Source organism: Taudactylus pleione, unplaced genomic scaffold, assembly GCF_031769625.1.
Source record: "Taudactylus pleione unplaced genomic scaffold, aTauple2 ptg000214l, whole genome shotgun sequence".
In the NCBI taxonomy this organism is placed as follows: Eukaryota; Metazoa; Chordata; class Amphibia; order Anura; family Myobatrachidae; genus Taudactylus; species Taudactylus pleione.
This window is the reverse complement of record NW_028284616.1, coordinates 4,439,470-4,460,331: the sequence shown is the minus strand read 5'-3', so window position 1 is coordinate 4,460,331 and position 20,862 is coordinate 4,439,470. Positions and strand designations below refer to the sequence as shown.

Genomic DNA, 20,862 nt, shown 5'->3' with positions numbered 1-20,862 from the left:
GGGACAGGTATGTGGAGGTGTAAATGATGTGGGACAGATGTATGGAGGTGTAAATGATGTGGGACAGGTATGTGGAGGTGTAAATGATGTGGGACAGGCATGTGGAGGTGTAAATGATGTGGGACAGGCATGTGGAGGTGTAAATGATGTGGGACAGGTATGTGGAGGTGTAAATGATGTGGGACAGGAATGTGGAGGTGTAAATAGTTTGGGACAGGTATGTTTGGTGTTGTATTGATGGGAGAGGGTTTTTTTTTTAACTTGCAGATGAGAGGTAAAAGTGTTTATTCCAACTTTTAACAAACTTGAATAAAAATAGAGAAAAATTACTATACTGTACAGACAATTTTCTGTTCCCCAAAATGCTGGAATGACTTTAATTTAATGAAAAACACTTGCTTTCAATAATTTTTCCACCATTAATAAAAAGTGCAAAAATCAACCAAGTGACACAAGTTTAAGACCTCTAGTACTTTCTGTATGACCACTAACAACTTTTATATTGTCCTGCTATTTCAGTTGTCACTTTTTTGGGGTCCAGGATGGTTTCCCCACTTTTTTATGCACTTCTCCCAGGTTGCATTTTGTAGAAAAGTCGCACACCCTCGCTGTGAGTCCCCCATACTGGCATTTCCAATTGGATGCTGCATATCTCGGGTGCGCACATTCATGCCATGTCTTTAATTATATGAGACTAAATTTGCCCAATCTCTAACATATCTATCCTGCAGGCAGTCACAAACCGGCTAAGAACCATTCACATTTTTATGTAAATAGTAAACAATTGTTGGGCATCTAATTCCTGTCAGTGTTTATTAGTATGAGAGAACAGTATGTCTCTTCAGTATCGGACACTGAACTTACTATCTCAGACTCCTCTCCTGCTGCACATTCCTTTCTTTACATAGAATGAAAAATCCAGTGAAGATAGAGTAACAATTTAGACGCATGATTGGCTTAGCCAAACAATGGATGAAATGAAAAGCACAGGCTGCTACATGAGCTCATCAGTTTGTCAGTTTGAACACACGCCACTTAACACCACTTATGAGTACATTCTGTCACTTAAGTGAAAAAAGATTTTCGCAGCTCCTTCATAGCTTACATAACCTTCTGCCAGGCTCAATAGGCGTGTGCTGCGTGTGAAATATGAAACACCCATTGAGCAGCATATGGAAAACTAAGGCTGTGACAGGAACAACAGCTCCATAGAAACTTGCAGTGTCTGTCAGTAGATGCGGCAGTGTCTGATCCTCAGCTGACAAGTGATATCTGGACTGCTAGCATCTCAATTGGCTGGGCCTGTACTGCAGGTTTTTCAGGTAATTGTGTTTGCTCACTTCCAACACAACAACGTGCGACAAACAAGTAGGCGTCACAACACAGCACAACTGCAAAATAGCCTTTTAGTGTGCTGATGCTTTTTCTGTAATCAAGACGTGCTGGGCCGAGTGTGATCTGTTCCAAGCAACGTCTTCACTTATTGTGTAAGTAATTATTGCTCTTCTTTACAGAAACAAATAATTCATCTTTTAAAGCAAGTTGTAGAATTGTTAGCGGGTAGTATACGGTATCTAAATGCAATGTGGCTGATTCTGTGATTGAGTTGGGAGCAAAGAATATAAGAGTAACTTTACACCTTGGCAAAACCATGTTGCACTGCAGGTAGGGGAGATTTAACATTTGCAGAGAGATTTAGATTGCAGTGTAAAAATAAAGCTGCCCAGCATTTGTGGGCTACATGCAAAAGCAGCCAGTGCTTAACCCTGCATGCAGATATAACAAATGGGTTAGCACCCCTTGCAGTGCAATGTGGTTTCTCCAGGTGCAAAGTTACTTGTTTTCTTTTGCTTTGCTCCCAACTCAGAATCAGGCCCAATATATTTAAAATGTAATCACAAATGAAAACAATCCCTTTTTGTCTTCATTCTTGTTTTCATTCTAATTCCTGACACTGCTGTGGGGAACTGCATATTATATAATATAAGCATTGATTATGTCTTGGGTAATGTGAGTAACTATGTGAGCAGCACAGTCCATTGAGTGTATGTAATGTCGGGTACACTCCAGACGATGTGTGTACCTGGCCGACACATGATGCGATGAACAACATATCGTGCAGTTGTTTGATGTCGCACAATGTGGTGACTGACCACACGATATGTCATTCACCAGCCGCATGGAGTCATCATCAACAGATTGAGCAGCATGTAGGCTCGTTCTGTTGATGCGATGAATGACTCCGCGGGTTGCGTGCATGGTCGGTCATAGTGCATACACACTTGCCGGCATGGACGATATGACGGCCTAATCCGCGGGATCGGGCGACATATCGTCTAGTGTGTACCCAGCTTTAGGCTAACAGAAGTCAAAAGGTGAATCAATCTGGCATGTTGCTGTGACTAGTTAGCACAGTAATTTATAAAAGTAAAGTATAATTTTTTATTTTATTATTTGTATTATATATCATCCGCCAATAGCCTGCATCAAACAAGCAGGTATGATCTTGATGTCCCCCCCTGTGGTTGTCCCTATGCATGTGAGTCAAAGGATCATGTGATCACATCACTTGTGACTTAGGGGGGTAACTGGGCTGTAAGAGGGTGTTTTCGCATAGGCTAAGTTCAAAACAGGCAAGTGGCTGGCATTCCAGGCTATGCAGAGTTGGTATACTTAGTATCATTTGTACTAAGTATAGGCTAGTGCAGAGGTTCCCAAACATGGCCCTCAAGGCACCCCAATAGTTCAGGTTTTAGAGATATCCATGGTTGAGCAAAGGTGGTTAAATCCAATTGACTGAGGCACTAATTAAGAGACTTGTGGTCAAAAATGGACATCCTTAAAACCTGAACAGTTAGGGTGCCTTGAGGACAGAGTTTGGGAACCTCTGGGCTAGTGCAAGTGCGCACTGATGATAATGGCAGCCAGGGCCATAACTAGCTATCAGATAGACGCTGTCCATCCACAAGGATGCATACAGGTAAATATATATGAATTCTATTCCATGCATTCAATGTGAGAGCAATCATGGATGACTTGTATACAACTCTGCATCATGCCCTTTGTGTTAAGTAAAACAAGAGACCCCTCGTCCCTTGTTTTAAAGAAGTCTGTCCTATTTCATGTGAGCTGCTTTATCAAGACAAAAAGATAAAAAAAATCAACCTCAACATTTATGTTATGATGTTTCTAATAACATAACATTATAACATAACATTAGTCTAAATCCGAGCTAACCTCGAGCTTTAACCCTTGACTCAACAATGCCCCAAGCCCTAATCTAAGCCTAGAGACAGTCATAATTTGGTATAAGTGAATCTGTGGCGGAATTTTGTGGCAGAGCATAGATTTTCACCAGGTGTAAAGTTTTAGTTATAATACTGTGCCTTGCCATCCTGTTGTGTGCAAAATATTGATAAATGAATCATTCTGCAGAATTTATAGTACTAGTTTCAATTTATTTTGCTCTGTGATGTCATTAGGTATAATACAGAAGAACAACAAGTAAAACAAAAATGATAGGTGGAATTATGTTTGTATCCAGAAAGGCCAAATTCCACACATGCAAAATTAGCCACCCAAATGGAGTATTAAGTGAATACTTCATTGAACTATTGAAGAAAAGACAGGATTTAATGTTAATAAAATGAAATCTATTCAGTCCTAAAATTTATTTTTTGGGTGAAGTTGCTTTAGGACTGCACAAGTGACTAAATGCATGTTAGATTATTAAGCAGAAGCACCTTCACATTCCGCTCTTATATGGATGAGAACAGTTTGTGTATTTATAAAAAGAAAAATTCATTATGCTCAATGTAAAAACATTTCTGTTTTCTCAGCTGAAAATAAAAAAAAGTTTATTCATGTATTGGTGGGGGGATGGGTGGGGAGAGTAAGCATAGTTTCTTCTTATAGGAAGACTCCAGCCAAAGCCCATAGCTAGAACTTACTTATGCTACCATTAAATCCAGTGCTTTCCTCACTTCTGATGTCCTTTCACCTGATCTACTGGGTCTCTACGTTCCCCAATATTTCCATGACTGTCTCCTGTACAGTAGCCTTGATCATCTGTAGCTTGTCAGTGGCAAATAAAGCCTTGGTTAAAAAAAAAACATACTGATAACAATTTTCTCACTACTAGATTTTACGTTTTCAGTGGAGTTCTTTCATGTGTTATTCACAAGCAATTCTTTCTATGTGCTGAAAACTGCTTTCAATATGTAAAGTACATTACATTGAAACATGCCTTATATGTTTTGCTAGGGACTCCAATAGGAGTTTTGGGCAGGTAGGAAGTGATAATGGTGAGGGCATCCATCAACTATGAACTGAAGGCTGGAGTGAGTGACGGTTTGGATCAATAGCTTCCCACTGGTCGGCATGGTCACACTAGTCTGTGTGCATAGCACCGGTTTTGTCAAAGGTGTGAGTCCATCTTGGATGGTGCTTGGACTTACTCAACAGCAGGTTATGTGCAGAGACTATGGGTCCCCCAAAAAGCTGCTGTATGGCTGCCTAAAATTACTCTTGTGACTACTCTTTTCTATGAGATGTAGTCAAAAGGTTGACAATGAAAATGTTGACATTCATAATGTCCAAACCACAATGTTGCCAGTTATCGACATTGTTAAAATGTCGATATATTCAGAATGTTTACATTAGTGTTACACTGCGGGCGGGAGGCTTAGGCTGCAGGGGGAGGTTAGAGTTAGACTGTGGGGGTTAGGTTTAGGCACAGGAGGGAGGGTTAAAGGTAGGGATTAGGGTTAGGGGAGAAATACTCACCCAAATACCGAAGGATTTCAGGTCTGACCCGGAAGTCACAGTCACATGACCACTGGGACCTGGAAGACAACACTATAGCCGCTGCAGTTATCAGGAGCAGGTAAGTCACAGCTTAGCAGGCAGGGATGACATGTCAACATTTTAACAGGTCAACATTTCATCACTGTCTACATGATGGCCACATTCTCATGAATGTCGATATATCATGCCCAACTCCTTTCGTATTGAATGGAGAAGTGTGTTCACATGTTGCTGTTCTCCCTAACACGATCTAGTAGACATGTCAATATTTCATCACTGTCTACATGATGGCCACATTCTCATGAATGTCGATATATCATGCCCAACTCCTTTTGTATTGAATGGAGAAGTGTGTGCACATGTTGCTGTTCTCCCTAACACTATCTAGTAGACATGCAGGGTTGGCAACTTATCACCAGTTTATTAAAAATGTTCAAAAGGTCATTCAGATTCATGTTTTATAGGTAGTGCTTGTGAAGAAAACGGGTAACATTTAGATCACAAATTCACCCCTATGTAGAGAGTTCCACAGCTTAGTAGAAAGACCATAACTTTTACCTGTTGAGTTGTGTTTGTTTTAGTTGCAACCAAAGAGGGACTGGATAGTCAGATACTGAAACCTTCCTGGCAATTTCCTTTCAATGAAACCTTAATGTGGTAGACACACCTATTGGAGGTAATTGCTATCACAGCACCCAACTCATCAATGAAATCCTTACATTGAGACATGTGTGGACAAGTTTCTTCAATAACACTAGGGACGGTGATGTTTTCATTGCTCTATAGATCACATATAAGTCTGACAGTTGGTGAATGATAGCATATGAAAATAATGGTAACTGTATTGGTATGTTGGTGCCTTGGTGAAAGAAATGAATTTGTGACTTGTTATATATTATTATCTGTTTGGAGTATTGTCAAAGATATGGTATTCTTATAAGCATCTCAGGGCAAATACTCTCCCTTATTGGAAACTTAAATATAGCACACAGCTATATCTAAACAAGATGTCCCTTACTGAAGATTTAAAATATACATTAAGTGGTAAAACAATAAATGGATATATTTAGTTACCATAAATTGTGTTTTTACTATAATATTTGTTGAAAAAACTAAAAGCAAGGTACAGTACCCCCTTTCACACAGAAAACAAATTACCCGGTAATTTGGAGATCATCACAGGTTTTTTTCTGTGTGAAAGGGTCAATCCGGGTCTAAAACGCCAGGTCTCCAACCCTGCTTCTTACCAGGGTCGGAGACCTGACAATTTCAACCCAGGTTGATCCTTTCATACAGACGAAAAACCTGTGTTGATCTGCAAATTACCGGGTAAAAGTACTTTACCCAGTAATTTTGTTTTCTGCGTGAAAGAGTTATATATGTAATGTTATCTGTATTCTGGTTTATGTGAGGAGAAGAGACACATAATGCTGGCATTCTGTGGGTGTACCCACTTGTAAGTGTGTACCCACTTACAAATACTGTGGGTGTACCCACTTACCAGCTATTTTCCTTGTCATACTAGTACTAGCTATCCTTATAAGTACTTTTCTGACAAATTTCCATATTTCTACTCACTGACTTGCTGTAAAATAATCTGCTAATGTTACTAATGATAAATTGCTGAAAATCATCATTTGTTTTGTTCACTTTTAAACTGAACAAACACAGCCTATTATGTCATACTATTGTGTTTATTTATGCAGCATCAACAATGATTACAACTTATATCATGACAGATAATATATTGTTGCCGCAGTTTGAGTAAAATTTTGCTGGGGCAACTGAGTAATGCTCCGTTCCCCAGTAATACTGGCTGCAGTAATTGGACTCTGAGGGAGTATATTTACTAAAGTGTGGGTTTTTAGAAATGGAGATGTTGCGAATAGCACCCAATCAGATTCTAGTAATTATCTTCTAGAATGTGCTAGACTAGATAAATGTTAGGTAGAATCTATGGGCAACATCCCCACTTCTAAAAACTTGCACTTTAGTAAATATGCCCCTAATCACTTCCCCAGCTAGTGCTGACATGTATGTGCTTGCATGATCAAGCTTAGTCCATTTAGTGGACCTAGAGCACAGGTTCTCAAACTTGGTACTCAGTACCCCAAACAGTGCATGTCTTCCAGGTCTCCTCACAGAATCACAAGTAAAATAATTAGCTGCACCTTTGGATCTTTTAAAATGTGTCAGTGAGTAATGACTACACCTGTGCTCCTGCTGGGTGACCTGGAAAATGTGACCTGTGTGGGGTCCTTAGGGCCGAGTGTGAGAACCACTGTCCTAGAGGATCAAACTTTGACTTCCAGCTTGACTTCGAAAATATGTACTGTATAATTGTAAGTTAATCAATTTTTTTGCCTTATTATCATATGTTATAGCCATTCTAAGTTACATCTACCACCACGATTTTTGTTAAATAAGTAACCATGGGAAAGCTTCTACAAGAGAAACCGAGTGAAACTCTTTTCGCAGAGGATACATTGATATGTATTTAGGGAAAAGCTCTCTGCACATATTTTTACTTGAGAAAGAGCTTTTCTCCCTTTAATAAATAGGGCTGTATATGTCATATTAGTAGAACATGACATTTACGATTTACTACTAGGCACAATTTTAGCCATGTAATCAGAATAGTTTTTCTGGTAATAGATTGTTATGTGAAAGAAATACTGTGGTTCCGGTCCCCTGATATGAACCTCTGGTTACTATGATATCTATTTAATTATAATATTCTACAGCCTCCTAAAAGGATGTCCCTGGTTAAGAGAATATTTTTATACCGTGGAGTAAATCAACCCTGAAAAACAACTGTTTACAATCAACATATATGTACATAGGGTCATGGTCATGTGCATAATGAGGTCCTCTGTAAAAACACTTTGGTTACTCAATAAACAGTGAATGTACAGCTAACCTTATCTCTGGCTGAGAAGGGAACATATGGAAAACATTTTGCATAACAAGTTTTTCCATTTCACCAGCAAGTCACAGTGCTTGTATACATGGGAGAACACAGACATGTCAGGATGAGGGCCACTCGTAGCAAACCTGTAATCTGTGCTATCCTTCTGTAATGTACACATTTATATTAAATCATCCTTTTTCCCACTTAAACAAATAATTTCTTTATGTTTGTCTAAGACATGTGCTGTGCATAATTATAATTATTAGAACATTGGTAAAATGCAAGCTCTGCAATTATTAATTAACAAAATGACAGCCAGAGCCCATTCCTCATAGTAAGTGGAACTAATTGCATACATGCCAAAAATATGGGAAGAATCAGGGAAATGATGACTTTTGCAACATTTGTTTCTGTTTTGTCTATATGATGAGCAAAAATGATTGTATTATCGTGTAGAAACTTTGCGTTGTTTAGATGTATGAGCAGATAGTTTATATTTAGATATTGGGATATTAGTTTTGACTAAAAGTAGGCATCAGGGATCACCAGACACAGGCACATACAGAATCACAGAAGAAATCTCAAAAACATCTCCCCAGTAGTCCATTATGGGCCTGATTCATTACCGATCGCAACTACGATTATGCATGCAATCAGACGATTTTTGTGGTCTGCGCAGGCATATGCAGTGCGCATGCGCGAACCAGCTACTGCGATCGGGACTGCGATCGCAGTGACTACGCAGACCCATCGCAGGGTGATTGACAGGAAGTGCCGTTTGTGGGAGGTGATGGGGGTGGGCAGTGAAAGGCAGGCGTGCCAGTGCATTTGAACGCCATTGCAGGGGCATGCATAAATTATCCACTGCCATAAACAGTGTGAGGTCTCATAGTGTGCGTGGTTGCAATTTCTGAGTAAGGTCAGGGCTTGTGCAAGTGTGCGTGAGGCTGCTATGGTACTCGATTGTACCGATGGTTTTGCAGTCTTGCTAAGGATTACGGATGTGTGTAAGGTAGAGTGGGCATCCTTATGTTAGGCTGCAGTGACATAGCACATTGCAATAAATTGGCATACTATCGCAGTGAGACTGCGTGCGTAATCGCTATTGCAATCGCAGTTGTGATCCGTAATGAATCATGCCCTATGTTTGGACAATTCCACCAAATGTGTATTAGTGGGGCATTGCACATTCCACTACCAGCAAGTGTGTTTTTTTCATAATTTTTTGTCAATTGTCTTACCCAGAGTTTAGTAAATCAGGGGAGGGGAGGAACATAGGTATAAAGGGAGGTTCTGTAAATTGAATAAATAAAAATGGTTTAAAAGTCGTTAGAAAAACACAGGCGTCTGACCGTTTAAACGGTGTTTCATGGGCATGCATAAATTAGCCAGTGTGAGCTCTTTTCGGAAAAGTATCACTTGCACAAACCTGACAATTTTCCCAGAAAGTCCCGGAGAGCCCTACATTTCTGACTTTCTTATAGACTCTGAAAAGAGTGGACCCGTCTCTTGTAAGCAGCCCGCTTTCCGAGTGAAGGGGATGGCCCTGGAGTTTAATAATGTGATTCACATTGAATTGCATCACTGTGGTCCTGCACCCGCTGCAAAAGGCCACAGATCACAGCTTTGAACAGTGGGGTGCGTAGCCACAATGACGCAATTATGACGTTACGCCCTCCGCACCTCGTATATATGGACGCCACCTCTGGGACTCTCCTGGAGGTTTTTTTTTTTCAAAAGCTGGCAAATATGTCTCTTGTGATCCCTGTAGGGCTGTTGTAACAAAATGCTACAAGCTGAAACTGTGCTTAAATGATTAATGTTGCATCTATATTATATGAAGCTGATGCCATCTATTTGCATTACTTAACTGTTGTCTGCACTTTAAAGGACAAAACTGCACATTTTTGTAATTAATTATTATTGTGTATTTGTGTTTGTATTTTATTATACTTTATATTGAAAATGCTACGTTCGTATTTATTATTAACGGTTCAGACAATGGGGATCATTCAGACCCGGTCGCAAGCGCTGAGCGCTCGCAACTGGGTCGATGTGTCCCCACTGGGCATGCGCACGTCTGAGCCGGCTCCGATGTGCGCATGCGCAAGACCTGGCTAGCGACGGGCGCTCCGTCGCTACAGGTCTCGCACAAAAGGGGGCGAGCTGTCGATGGTGAGTGACAGCCCGCTCCATTTGGGAGGCGGGCAGGGGGCGTGGCTGGCCAAACGGAGGCGTTCCCGATGGAAAGCTTGCCGTTTGGGGGCGGCCCCACTGACATCAGCAATGATGTCAGTGGGGAGCTTCCTGCTCGATCAGAGCAGGAAGCTCCCTGGGGCTTGTGGCTGCCGAGACCCAACCTTAGGGTCTCGTCGCAAGCCCCGATGGTCGCGATGGTCTTGACCATCGCGACCATCAGCCTGGTCGATCGCAAGAGCTGTGGGTGGTAACCCACAGCCTAGCGATCGACCAGGAGGCGCACTTAAAAAAGTAAGCGGCCGCCCTCATTCAGAGCGATCGCTTGCAGCAAGCGATCGACTCTGAATGAGGTCCAGTATTCTCTGTCGTGATAAGAAACTCCATTACATTTTTATTTTATGTTCAAATAGAGTAATGCACCTATAGTATTACTACTAACACTGTCAAGCTTACATGTCTTTGCTATTGTTACGCTTTCTGAAAGCAATCATGGGATCAGTAAGTATACACACTTGTATGACTGAATTATGCTTGCCAAAAATTCTTTAAGGCGGATGCATCTTGATATGCCTTCCACTGAACATATGCACATAATTACGCTGGTATTATGCGCAGCTTTACCTACCTACGCTCAGAGTGCAAATGTGCCACACCTTGGGTCTTTTTTTTTCTCCCCAGAAGAAAAAGTGCTTGTTGGAATTCACGGAAAGGGTAGATTCTTTTTTTGTTCACTAGCTGTCTGACCCAGAGAACACCGTCTGAGAACCTACTGTATGTTTAAGGTATGAATGAGTCATTCCAGGAGGGAACTTGGAATTAAATTGTAGAGAAATGTTTGCTATAGGGTTGATTGCTTATTTGCCCTATATATCAATAGTGCTTTCAACATCTTAATATGAGTGAGTGTTTTGGATGGGAGGATTAAGGGCCCCATAAAACAATGAACCTTAATACCAGTGGCATATTTTGTTTAGTATCGCAGTGATACTAACCAATATGCAACCGGTATATCCTATTACTTACCTCTCCGCCAAGGTCCAGCAACATCCCCCATGCCCGCGGGATCCTCTGCTCTGTTGCTGGCAGTCTACAGCTGCCAGTGATGGGCTTTTGTGTCACGCGCAACGGCCCGCTTGCACATTCGCATGACATTTCGCTGAAGCCGAAGTGCAAGGCCGTTGCAGGGTCCCTATCCCAGCCATGGGGACGGTATTTCTCCCGCCATCTATAGATGGCGTATGCGATACAGCGACAGACAGCACTAATTTTAGTTTACAGCTGTTTATGAAATATTGAAAGGACATAAAACTTTTAGCGTGTGATAAAGGGGTTATGTCTCCTTGATAAATGGGGCCCTAAGTGTCCTTTTCCTAGTGACCTCCACTGCAGGAATGACTAGGTAATTTTCTTATACCTTTCTTAGACCCCAGGTTTTTTGTAACAATGTAATATATCATGTTTGAATTGGGGGTGTTTTCCATTCCACACAAAGATTCTTATTAGTGAAAAACTGAGGGTGTATACAAACTGGAGGCATTTGTAGTAGGTAGAGAATCCTCAGGATGACATTCATCTTGATTACATTTATACTGCCAGTCCATGAAGAAGAGACCCTCATGGCTCGTTTTACTTTGGTTACTCTGGGGAGAAAATTAAATTGGGAGAGGTTATTGTCTTTAGCAAACACATTTAGCATTTGTTATGTGATAGATGGCAGGCAAAAAAAAATCCCATTGGGGCAAGTTCATGGTTTTATGGTGATTACATTTGGAGTACCTAGACTGGGAAGGTAACGCTCTATAGGGGGAGCATACTAATACCCCTACATGTTCAACATTGTACCTTACTTAAAGGTCATTTATGGTACGCATCCATTTGTGTTTTTTTAAACTTTAAATAAAAATTGTGAAGATTTTACACTATTGCGGCAACTCCCCCTTTTTGTCTTGCATATATGCACATTGGAAAAAATCCACATAAAGGAGGTGTTGCCTTGGATGGAGGAATTTAATCAAAGCTTGAAATGACGACTTGACATTACTGAAGTTACGGTGAATTATTTTAACTGTTCTGGCACAGTGACATTGACACAGGAACATTTCACATGGATTGATTGAGTGGTGTAATAACATCACACAGGGATAATTTATTAAGAAAGATATTTGAAATACTGTCCATCACTCCCATTAGGAGCGCTTGGGAACAATCTTTCTCTTTTTTGGCATATTACGGTGGTGATTTGTGAAAACCACTTCAGTTCCCTTGCAGCCCTATTTAATGTGGACGCTATTGTTCTATATTGATTTATCTGTAATATTACAAGTGTTCTGGAGTTGTCCTGTGTTACTTAATTTCTAGAATTATATTTTTGCCCTAAGAAATCAAGTAGTTCAATGTCCACTTCTCTTCAGAGCTGGCAAGTCTACTGTACATCATTACCCTTTACAACTCAGACCCCTATTAGATATATCATGGAGTATACACTTATTGCCCTGGAGCTGTAATTTCTGAGTACTGTAGACCTCCTTCACTTCTGCCTCTTTTCACCAGTATAGCTGAGGTTCAAAGATGTTTTGATATGGAAACCATTGGCTTTCAGAGCAATTCTTCTTCTTTGTTAAAATAGTTTTCCAGGCATACGTACCGTACAGATCACCTTGCCTCACCATAACCTCCACCAGAATTTCAATATTTTGTGGTGATTGTTAGGATTCTACTTTTATATATATATAATTTTTTATTGTATCATAAATGGTCAATTCATCTATGCTGTGTGGTGATTTTTTTATACAATGTATTTTTTTCCTGTTATTGTTTACCCCCACCTCTTCCTTACTTTGGTCCTCTTTAAATTTTGTTCTTTAGTCTAAGCTTCATACTTTGTATGTTAAAAATTATACTGCTAAACTCCTCCAGCTAAAATAATTGAGCAGGTATGCAATAAATTCATAAAGAGATATTTTTGCTCAAGGCAAAAAAGATAAGACAAATTAAGCCTATTTTGGGGCACCCTTTTGAAAAATACTAAAAGTTTGATATTGATATGATGAGTAAGTATAATATAAAACTTAACATTTATTAGAGAACCTTTAATAGGAGTTCTACCCTACCGGTCGAATGTACAAAGCAAATAGAATACATGAAAAACACATACAAATAAATAAATCCACTCGGGATAATAGTAGCCGATTAAGTAATCACAAAATGAAATAAAAATGAATCACAAAAATATATCAAGTACAAAACGAACAGAATACATGAAAGAACACAAAAACATGAATCCACTCAGGAAAATAATAGTCAATTGGATGATCACAATTGTTATGTAGACCAATCACAGAAGAATGCAAAGAAATTACCTTAATTAGATATTTTTCCTTATGAAAATGCCAAGAGAGCCAGTTGGTAGATCCCAAATGAGGTGATAATCAATCTCTTCAGATACATAGTGTGTTCTTCAATACTTCTGTCTGAAAATAATACATATGGCGAAGATATATATATATTTTTTCTAATGCATCACCTATATCCCTAAATCATAATTTGGATGATCGTAATTAGTTAGGGAAACACAGCACAAACAATGTTACGCAGTAGGTGGAGTTATAATCCCAAAAATTTGGTCAGCATGGCAGTAGGAGAATCCGTGATAATTAGATCTAATCAGTACTCAAATGTATGGACAATCCTCAGTTGCGTATAATTTTCCCTGACAACTGCGACCCAGTGAATGACGAGCACGGTGAGCAATTCCACAAAGACATTTCAGCAATGGAATGAAGATATCAGGGTAGTTGGAACGCTTCTATGCTTGCTGACAGTGACAAGAGATGCCACAGAAGAGGAGGACATGTGACAAGCAAAGATAAAGCACTCTCATGAATAGGCCACTATTTGAGATTATATTTTGGTTGCTGTATGTTGTTCATTTTGTGTTCTAATTTGTGATCGATTGAAAATTGAAACAGCTATTATTTATGTTGTATCAAGAAAATATCAGGTTATTTTGACCTCAAATTATATAAAGTATGACTATTAAATATTTCTTTGATGTACAGTGTAACGAAAGAAGAATAAATACTCTCCCAGGGTTCACAGGTCAGTAATCAGCCACTGGAATGGATCAGAAGAATGTAAGGGAAAGGAGTTATAGGACGAGGGTGATATGAGCGTGACAAGCGGTCAGTGGTGGTGAAATAAGATAATAATTGGAGTATGGTCAGCTAATAATTAGCAAGAATACATTTCTACCAAATTTATTTTTATGGGATTACTTATCTTTGTTAAAGTAGGAATTATGTTTAGGAGTGTTAATATGGTTAATAACAGAGTGGAATAGTAACATGTTACCGCAAGAGGACAATGTGTCATCAGTTGTAAATGGAAAATGAAGGTTTCATCATTAGTATAGGAAAGTGGTCTTTATTGTAATTGTTGTGATGCCAAATTCACTAAGAGTTATTATTATCGTTTTATATATAAACCACTGACATTGAAGCAAATTAAGGGAAAAACAATGGGAAAGAAACTCTGAAGTCAGGGGCACTCATTAAAAGGCAACAAAGTAAATATCCTCAAATAACACTATAAATGTAATTAATAATTAGAGAGGAATCATACACAAAACAATACAGAGGTGAGAAGGAGGGGAAATGGAAAAATATTCACACAAAGGGGAGATACAAAGGGTACATTAGCCTGCAACCTATCACAATGTGATATATAATATATAATCTGTACTAAGCTCTTGACATAAATGTCAGAACTTGGGTCAACCTTCAAAAAGTCTGGTAAGTGAAAGAACACTAATCATATTGAAGCAGCATGGAAAAACACGTATAGTAGTCACATACGTCCCACACTTATTGTAGACATATTACCTTGTTCTCATAGTACACAGAACACAAACCTGACCAACATGGTATATTGGTATCAAGAGGGTGTTGTCTAGCCCCAGTGTGCAAACTATTGGTCTTAATCTTATGCACTAGTCAGGGCAAACAATAAATACTGTATATTTCTACTGTTGCATTAAACTTATTGAATGTTGACTTTAATTGACCTGTATCTTATTTCAACTTTACAATGTCTGTACAGTATCTATGTAATGAGAGCTACACACTATGCGATTTATCGTTCCACGGGTAAACATTGAGTGATGTAATGAACGAAAGAATGATCCCTCGTTCCATCCTTCATTACATGTAACGGCGGTGCATGTGATATCATCTGGTTGGCCGTGCAGCATGGCCGACCGGATGATATCACATGCGACCACGGGAGTGCGCAGATAGTCCGTACACACTATGTGATTCGCACAATCTATCGTAATCTATCCGCAACGGAACGATAGATTGTCCAATGGATCACATAGTGAGTACCTGGCTTAAGTGTTTTGCTAGGATGTAACTACTGTTGTGGGTATATGCAATCATACAACAATCATATATACATTTCATTGGTGTGTTTGTTTGTTTGATGGCATGTTTGTTTGTCTGTCTGTCCAGTTATGCATTCAGACACCCCTGCACTGATTGGGATGAAACCAACGCGAGAGGTCCTGTTGTATAATGGGCAGGTTTTAGGACCATTAGGGTCCCGGTCGGACCTCCATTTGGTGTACGCTGGGCAGAACTTTGACCCGAGGAGCCTGTTCTGGGCCTCCCACTGGATGGATTTGGATTAAAACTTCCCAGAAGGGTGGCAAATGGTCTGGGATGCCTAATGTACTGGTTGGGGACCCAGTCGGACCACATGACTGAGTGCGCCGGGCAGAACTTTGACCCAGTGAGCCTGTTCTGTGCCTTCTACTGGATGCATTTGGAGGCTATCACATAATAAAACTTAATAACTTGAAGATTTAAAGCCAGAAAACACTGGGTACTTCAGCTAGTACTTTATATAAATAACACTCTAAGGTAATAGCTAATGTGTATCATTGTGTATTTTATAAATTGGCATATAGCACAGAATAAAAGACTATACATCCATACTACCCCTAAGGCTTACATCGACAATGGAATAATGCTCTTAAAATGGTATATAGCTGTACGTTTAATTTTAAACTATACTTAAAAGGAATCTTTCCATTTTTTTAAATGTTAAATGGATAATAATATACTGTATGGACTTATATTAGTTCTAACATTTCATAAAGGCTGTCATAATGATTACCTTGTGGTTGGTAATTATGCAGGTGGAAATTCCTTGCTGTACAATTTAATATGTGATACGTAAACCTTAAATGATGTGGAAAGTATTTTAGCATAAAGTGAGCAAATTATTAAGTTTAAAATAATGTCTTTGTGTGTCAAATTGTATTACAGCTCGGTTGTGACCTAAACATTGGTGCTAAAAATGAGTTCATGTCAAAAGGAAACCTGTGAAAATGAAGAAGGGAACCTGACCCAGGACCAGATAGAGATTCTGGAATGTAATTTTAAACTGTGCAAGCAGCCTGACTGGGCCGATTTGATGCTAATTGCTGCTGAGGCCGGACTTACAGAGCAGGAGACAATGGTGAGTATACTTCATCTATAGTGTAATCAAAGCACTCATAAGCCGGGACACCAGTCTTACCTGAAGATTTCTTAGGGCATACAATTTACCTGGACCGCCTTTACTATGTGCACTGTGGGTATGGATTGAAAAATTTATAGTATTTAGATACATTGTAAATAGGTCAACGTTTTCATGGTTCAACGTTGTCAGGGCAAAGTATGTGCCATTATAATTACATAGATAAAAGTCATTTTGTAGTAGCACTGTTATGGAATTATCCAAGGAACATCCTCACTCCTTCCAACTTCTTCCATGGGCTTGTGCAAATATCTGCTGCTCAAGCAAATGCTGCTGTCACAACTCTCAGGTAGATTATGGACGCAACCCGTATTTAGGGAATTGACGTGACCTATTCCTGAGGTGTGGAGTCTAATTTGCCGGCAGTTTTCACCAGGGACCCTCGCAAGAAGGTATGGACTTGGCTGCATCCCACACACAGGTCGCGGACCCCAGGATAGGTTCCCCTATACTAGTGCTGGGAAACTGTGGATGGAGCGTAGAGAATATTCAGTGTAGTCGACAGGCTGGGTCAGAACCAAACAGACAATATGGTACCAGGGAGCAGACGAAAAGCGGGTCACAGGGAATTGCCGAGGTCAGAACCAGATATAAATGTAGTACCAAGGGTCAGGCAAGCCAAAGGTCAGGAACGTTTAGAGGATATACATTGGAACGCTGGAGTATGGTAATGGAGCCTATACTCTGGCACTGGAGCAATCCCAGGAACTTCCTTAAATAGGTCAGGATCCAACCAGCCCCAATCAGCACCACCTATTTCCTGTGCCTGTGCCTGTCCCTTTAAATCTAAAGCAGAGCAGCGTGCGCGTCCCTATGGGAGCCGCATCTGTCTGCACACAGAGCCATCAGGGGAGAGACGACAGCGGGCACCGGAGACACACCGACCGCTGCCCGAACGCCAGCGCTGCTGGACCCGGTAAGTGACAGCCAGTGTCCAGCGAGCTGTGGCAGCTGCCATATATACCAGTGGCGTAACTAGGGTATTTTTAGGGTCTACAGAGGTCCTTGGAAGCACCCCGAAGATGTCGTTCAAAAATGAGAGTGCGGGTTCTTTTTTGAGATATATATATATATATATATATATATATATATATATAGTCCTATGTCACATCATGGGTGTAGTGCGAGATGCAGGGGGTGAGAGATGGAAGCAGGGGGTGGGTGAGAGAAGCAGGTAATGTGAGGTGCAGGGTGTGGGTGAGAGAAGCAGGTAGTGTGAGGTACAGGGGGTGGGTGAGAGAAGAAGGTAGTGTGAGGTACAGGGGGTGGGTGAGAGAAGCAGGTAGTGTGAGGTACAGGGGGTGGGTGAGAGAAGCAGGTAGTGTGAGGTACAGGGGGTGGGTGAGAGAAGCAGGTAGTGTGAGGTACAGGGGGTGGGAGAGGGAAGCAGGTAGTGTGAGGTGCAGGGTGTGGGTGAGGGAAGCAGGTAGTGTGAGGTGCAGGGGGTGGGTGAAAGAAGCAGGTAGTGTGAGGTGCAGGGGGTGGGTGAGAGAAGCAGGTAGTGTGAGGTACAGGGGGTGGGTGAGAGAAGCAGGCAGTGTGAGGTACAGGGTGTGGGTGAGAGAGACAGGTAGTGTGAGGTGCAGGGTGTGGGTGAGAGAAGCAGGTAGTGTGAGGTACAGGGGCTGGGTGAGAGAAGCAGGTAGTGTGAGGTACAGGGGGTGGGTGAGAGAAGCAGGTAGTGTGAGGTACAGGGGGTGGGAGAGGGAAGCAGGTAGTGTGAGGTGCAGGGTGTGGGTGAGGGAAGCAGGTAGTGTGAGGTGCAGGGGGTGGGTGAGAGAAGCAGTTAGTGTGAGGTACAGAGGGTGGGTAAGAGAAGCAGGTGGTGTGAGGTACAGAGGGTGGGTAAGAGAAGCAGGTGGTGTGAGGTACAGAGGGTGGTGGATAAGATGTTGGTGTGAGGTACAGGGGATGGGTGAGAGAAGCAGGTAGTGTGAGGTACAGGGGATGGGTGAGAGAAGCAGGTAGTGTGAGGTGCAGGAGGTGGGTGAGAGAAGCAGTTAGTGTGAGGTCCAGAGGGTGGGTGAGAGAAGCAGGTGGTCCCAGGGGCGTATCTACCCATTGGCCAGGATGGCAATCGCCAGGGGTGCCAGCCAAAGGGGCGGCGCCGTCTGGCAGTGCCACCAGTAGCCAATGGGTGGACTACCCTGCTAGTCCCTTGGGCCCCAAATGTAGGGCAGACCGCAGTGAGAGCGGTCTGCACTACACAGTTTACAAACACACAGCCGCCAGCGGTGGCTGTCTGTTTGTTATAGCAGCCAGCCAATGAGAGTCGGACAGACTCTCATTCGCTGCTGTGTCCATGGAGGGAGCTGGCTGGAGCTCACTCATGAGCTCTGTCTTCCAGCTCCCCCCGCAGCGAGTGATGGGAGAGACGTCATGATGTCTCTCCCATCCCATAATGCAGAGCGAGAGCGGGCCCGTTGGAGTGGACAGCGGCGGTCGTTGGCAGGAGCGGGGATTAGGTAAGTTTTTGGTTTTTTTTCTGACACAGAACAGTGGGGGAGTGTGGCTACTAGGGACACTGTATAGGGTATGGCCACTACTGGGGGCACATTATGGGGGGTGGACGCTACTGGGGGCACTGTATTGTGGGGGCCACTAGTGGGGGTACGTTATGAGGGGGATGGCCGCTACTGGGGGCACTGTATAGGGGGGACTACTACTAGGGGCACTACTACTGGGGGCACTGTATAGGGGAACTACTACTGGGGGCACTGTATAGGGGACTACTACTAGGGGCACTGCATAGGGTGGACTACTACTGGGGGCACTGCATAGAGAGGACTACTACTGGGGGCACTGTATAGGGGACTACTACTAGGGCCACTGCATAGGGTGGACTACTACTGGGGGCACTGCATAGAGGGGACTACTACTGGGGGCACTGCATAGGGGGGACTACTACTAGGGGGCACTTCCTGAAATTATGGTGGGAGGGGGACGTCAGTCCATTACCTTGCCAGGGGCACTCAGATCCCTAGATACACCCCTGGTTGGTCCTACCTGACTCCCGATTCCCATCGCTACCCTGTCCCTTCACTGCAACTTCTTCCCTTTCCGGATCCTGACTCTGAGTCCAGCTGCTGGGGGCGATGCCGTGAGGTGTCACTCACGTGCTCCGCAATGGCCCATGGGAGGAGCTGCTATGGGTGCTCAGCAGTCCTCCTGCGGTTATTTCACTGTTGAACAAGTTTCTGTGCATGCGCAGAAGCTCATTCATGACCGCTGCCCAATTGGAGCTGAGTTCCGATCGTGGTAGCGGACGTTAGATTCGCGGTCGCCCGGCCAGTTCAAAGCTGCCCAGGAGAGGGCTGGCCCAGCAGGCACTCTCCCACTGTCCAACCCGCCCTCCTGCAAACCAGTTGGCTCAGCGCATGGTGCCTCCAGACACCTTCGGCGCTTGGAGCTTGCACTTCACTGGAACTGCCCTCCCTACGCTGTATGGGAGACATCATGATGTCTCTCCCATCACCCACTGCAGGAGCCGGAAGGCAGAGCTCATGAGTGAGCTCCAGCCTGGCTCTGGCAGTGGGCGCAGCGAATGAGAGTCTGTCTGACTTTCATTGGCTGCTGAAACACACACATTGCCGCCGGGTAGTACGAGTGTACTACCCAGCGCTGGCGGCGATGTGTGTGTAACTCTGTAATGCGGTTCGCACTACACTGACTGACTAGGGCAGACCTGTACTGTGGCAGGCGCAGCCGGTCCCACGGTGCCCAGGGCACGAGCCCCGGCAGCCCTGCCCTAGTTACGCCACTTCTAAGTACCCCAGTGAAAATAATGGCAAGTCACCAAAGAGTAATTGGCACTATACTTTATCTGTTTTGGGTGTCACTAATAACTTGTCTGCTTCATTATTTTCTCCTCTATCAAATTTACTTCAGCAAGACAATACATTGGCAACACTAGTCCCACTCCAAGCCCTAATCTAGCCTCTCACTTGGTTAAGTATGATTTGTTGACATTCATAATAGAATGTGGATATATCGTCCCTGGTGCTCAGCAGTCACATACCTGGTCCCTGTGGCCGCATCGTGTCCAGTGGCAGTTTTCTGGGTCCCAGACGTCATGTAACTGTCAGTTTCAGTAGAGTCATGTGATACACCAGCAAGAAAACTGGCCCTATCCCTAATCCATACCCCTAACCCTTACCCTCACTCTAGTGCCTAAACCTAACTCCACTTCCCTGTAACCTAACCATAACCTCCCCCTAGTGCCTAATCCTAACCCTAATGTCGACATGTTGCCTGTCAACATTGTAATAATAATGTTAACATCATAAATGTCAATATTGTAATTGTCAACCTACTGACTACATCCCCCTATCCTCTATCAAGCATTCACGTTTACAGTCCTGTCACAG

At 42.5% G+C, this 20,862-nt stretch overlaps 1 protein-coding gene across 2 annotated transcripts in view; it reads left to right on the top strand.

Moving 5' to 3' along the window:
• Positions 1 to 1,179: 1,179 nt before the first annotated feature.
• Positions 1,180 to 20,862, top strand: part of HOPX (HOP homeobox) — a 32,818-nt gene continuing 13,135 nt past the window's right edge. Inside the window, exons 1-2 of one of the 2 annotated variants that reach the window (XM_088478506.1) lie at positions 1,180 to 1,322; positions 16,243 to 16,435. In XM_088478506.1, the coding sequence (XP_088334632.1) occupies positions 16,274 to 16,435 (162 nt within the window). In that variant the 5' untranslated portion in view covers positions 1,180 to 1,322; positions 16,243 to 16,273. Of the gene's footprint in view, positions 1,488 to 16,242; positions 16,436 to 20,862 lie in introns of both variants that reach the window. The other variant, XM_088478505.1, reaches the window with a different exon arrangement.